General features: G+C 42.4%; 1 protein-coding gene across 1 annotated transcript; it reads right to left on the bottom strand.

Annotated features, from left to right (window-relative positions):
• Positions 1–455: 455 nt before the first annotated feature.
• Positions 456–1,202, bottom strand: LOC149179247 (uncharacterized). The gene has a single exon (XM_089422398.1). It carries the CDS (start codon positions 1,200–1,202, stop codon positions 456–458), a length of 747 nt encoding a protein of 248 aa, XP_089278524.1.
• Positions 1,203–3,261: the final 2,059 nt, after the last annotated feature.

Genomic DNA, 3,261 nt, shown 5'->3' with positions numbered 1-3,261 from the left:
GGTCTCTAAGGAAAGGGAGCCCAGAGGTTCCAGAGGTTGGAGAGTATTCTGAATCGAGAGAAAGAACAAGGGCCGCGGATACCACGAAAATGAGGGAGCGGAACAGAGATTCGAAAATACAGAAAGGGAAAATGGAAGGATGCAGAAAGGGGAAATAGGAGGGGCATATAAAGAAGAGGAGGAGCTCGAGAGGGCGGTCATAGGGCATGAGGGGAGAATCAAGAAGGGACAAGGAAGATCAAGAAGGTGATTCAGAGGTGCAAGGGAGGGATGGCCAGAGGGAAGAAGGACGAACGATCACCTGACTGGGAGCGTGTGAATGAGGATTTCGAATGAGTGCCAGATCCCTATGCTGATCTTAGTCACAAGGAGGATTTGATGGATCTTTGACCTTTCCAACATGTCAGGGATTACAGGTTTTTTGAAGAACTGATTGAGGATATAAAGGATCGTTGTCATGGAAAATGTTGTAGAGTCTCCACGCTGTTGCAAACTAGGCTGCCCAATGGCCTGGCACATGCCTTGTTGGCTTGATTGTCAGCATTTTTGTTTAGAGTACGTAGAATATGATGAAAGTGCAAATCCGTCATAGATTGTCCTAAAATATGGCATCGACTAAAATTCTGCTGAAGAAGAGCGTTGGAGGATTCCCTGTTCTGAACCATTGAACTGATAACCACCGCCGAGTCTCCAAAAATCAGGGTTGAGTCTATACCAAGTTTTCTAAGCTGAATGAGTCCCTGATAAAGGGCCAAGGCTTCTGCCCTGTTGTTGGAAATGTGACCAAGTCCCCATTCATAAGAAAGAACATTGTCCCCATTAGCATTAAAAATAACTCCTCTTGCTCCTGCAACTCCGAGATTCGACTTTGAAGCCCCATCAAAAAAAAGGCAATGCCTGTTGCAATTTTGAATCCAGACTGCAAACTCTTCTTCCTTTAATCTAATTTTCCAGTTATGAGGAACATTATTATGTCTGTTACTAGCAATGCTGCCAATCTGATTGCTGTTGTTTTTATCCAACAAGTATCCAATGAAACTTTGCTCTTCAATGCTGAGTTCAATGATGTCTATGTTTCTCTGATTCTTGACTGATATAGTTTCAAGGGCGAGACCCCTTGCCTTGTTGCAAAGACTTCTAATGGTCGAATCCTTATCCTTAAAGACTTTGCGATTTTGAGCCAGCCAAATATTCCATAACATAGTTTAGGGGAGGGTATCCTAGACTCTCTTTACTATGTTATTCTTCCTTTGCTGCCAGGGGTAATTCTTTTTCCATTTATGAATAATTTCTCCTATGGTGTTTTGATTGCTCCACGGGATTTGGTTGTTATGAGATAAGTTTCTCCAATAGTCGATGGCAAAGGGACAATCAATAAAGAGGTGATGAATGGATTCCTCAGCAGCTAGACAGTTGGGACAGCGAGAAGGACCATTGATGCCACGCTTTTGCAAATTTTCAGCCGTAAGAATTTTCCCCTTAAGAAGAGTCCAGAGGAAAAATTTGATTTTTGGAAGGGCCTCAGACTTCCAAACCACCTTCCAATGATTCCAGATTGGCATGGGATAGTTATTGCTGCAAATGAACTGGTGGGCAGCTTGTATGGTGTAAATAGATCCAGATGGATCCCAACGAAACCCATCTAAATCATTCTTTTTAACAGGAGCTATACTATGCAGATGAGATTGAAGGGCTGACAGGCTTGCATTGAGGTCATTGGGTATGGCTGGGAAAGACCAACCAGACCATAGAAGGGAGAAAGGATCCCACTGGGAGATCTGATCCAGATGATGAATGCCTACTCTTTCAAAAAAGGAGAGTATATGATTAACTCCAAATTGTTTGTTTATTGGTTGCTGACCCATGATTTTGTTAGCTCCAATATTGATTCTTGCACCTCCCTTGGGTATATTTGAAGTGCTTTGGGAAATTAGAGGAATTTCTCTTTTGCATAAGCACTAGATTTTGAAAGAATCTCTGTTGGGGATATCTTGATCAAGAAGTTGTTGCCTTGGAAAATTTAAATATTTAATTTCCAGCACCCTTTTCCACCAGGCAGGAAGGTCGGTTATGAGTCTCCATACAATTTTACCTCCGAAAGCTAAATTGAGAAATTTGGGGGATCTGATACTAAGACCTCATCGGTCTTGGGATTGAATTACCTGCTTCCAACTAATCAAACTGAATTTCTTTTTGTCATTTTTCCCTCCTTTCCACAGGAATTGGCGGAGGATGCCTTCCATTTTATAGTGAAAGGAGGCTAGAGCTTGTAGAAGGGAGAATTGGTATAGAGGCAGAGAAGATATACCTAATTTAAGAAGAATGAGGTGACCAGCTGGGTTGAGCCAAATGGAGCCCCACTGCTGCACTTTCCTTTTCATCTTGTCAATTATAGTGTCCCAGACTTCTGCCCTCAAGGGACCTGTGCTTACAGGCATGCCCAAATAAGAAAAATGAGTCCAATCATAATTGCATGAGACTCCAAAGGTGGTGGCAATATTGTGGAGAACCTGTGTTGTTGTATTCCAACTATAAATGCAAGTTTTTTGCTGATTAACCAAACCACCAGAGTATCTCATGTATTTGTCTAGGAGAGACTTGAAGCACCTGGCTATTGTGATGGATGCCCCTCCAATTAATAAAGTGTCATCGGAAAATTGTGAGTGATTTATATTCTTGACTCCATTCCCAAATTTTATGCCTGTAATGAGGCCAACCCTCCGATTGAAGTCCAACGCTTTGCTAAAGGATTCAGCCATCAAAATAAAAAGATAAAGTGAAAGAGGGCAACCTTGTCTTAGACCACGGGAGGATTGAAAAGCTTCACCTGGTCTGCCATTAACAAGAGGGGAGATCCAGGGCCCAGAAATGCAAGCTTTGATGAGATTTAGAAAGCCTGCATCAAATCCCATCTTCTTCAAAGCGGCCAAGAGGAAGGAATGTCTCACTCTGTCAAATGCATTGGCCAGATCAAGTTTGAGGATAAACCCTTTCTCATTTCTGGATTGACTCGAATGAATGGCTTCTTGTACAAGGAGGATGGAGTCAGTTATTTGTCTATTGGCGAGGAACCCCCCCTAATTTTCAGAGATGAGAGAAGAAAGAAAAGGTTTAAGGAAAGAGGAAATGACTTTGGTCAGGATTTTATAGCAGGAGTTACAGAGTGATATGGGGCGGAATTGGGCAAATGAAGAGGGGCGGTTTTCTTTGGGGATGAGTGCTATATGAGTAGCATTGGTGTATACCCCTATTTTACCCTTT

Source organism: Pinus tabuliformis, chromosome 4_1 (genome assembly GCF_031772625.1).
Source record: "Pinus tabuliformis cultivar Carrire ecotype Pingquan chromosome 4_1, CPIR1, whole genome shotgun sequence".
Taxonomy (NCBI): Eukaryota; Viridiplantae; Streptophyta; class Pinopsida; order Pinales; family Pinaceae; genus Pinus; species Pinus tabuliformis.
Note: the sequence above shows the minus strand (reverse complement) of the source record. Positions and strands in the feature narration are given on the sequence as shown.

Bases quoted from the DNA above. Each gene is read 5' to 3' on its own strand.
- LOC149179247 (XM_089422398.1), bottom strand. From the start codon at position 1,202: ATGTTATGGAATATTTGGCTGGCTCAAAATCGCAAAGTCTTTAAGGAT.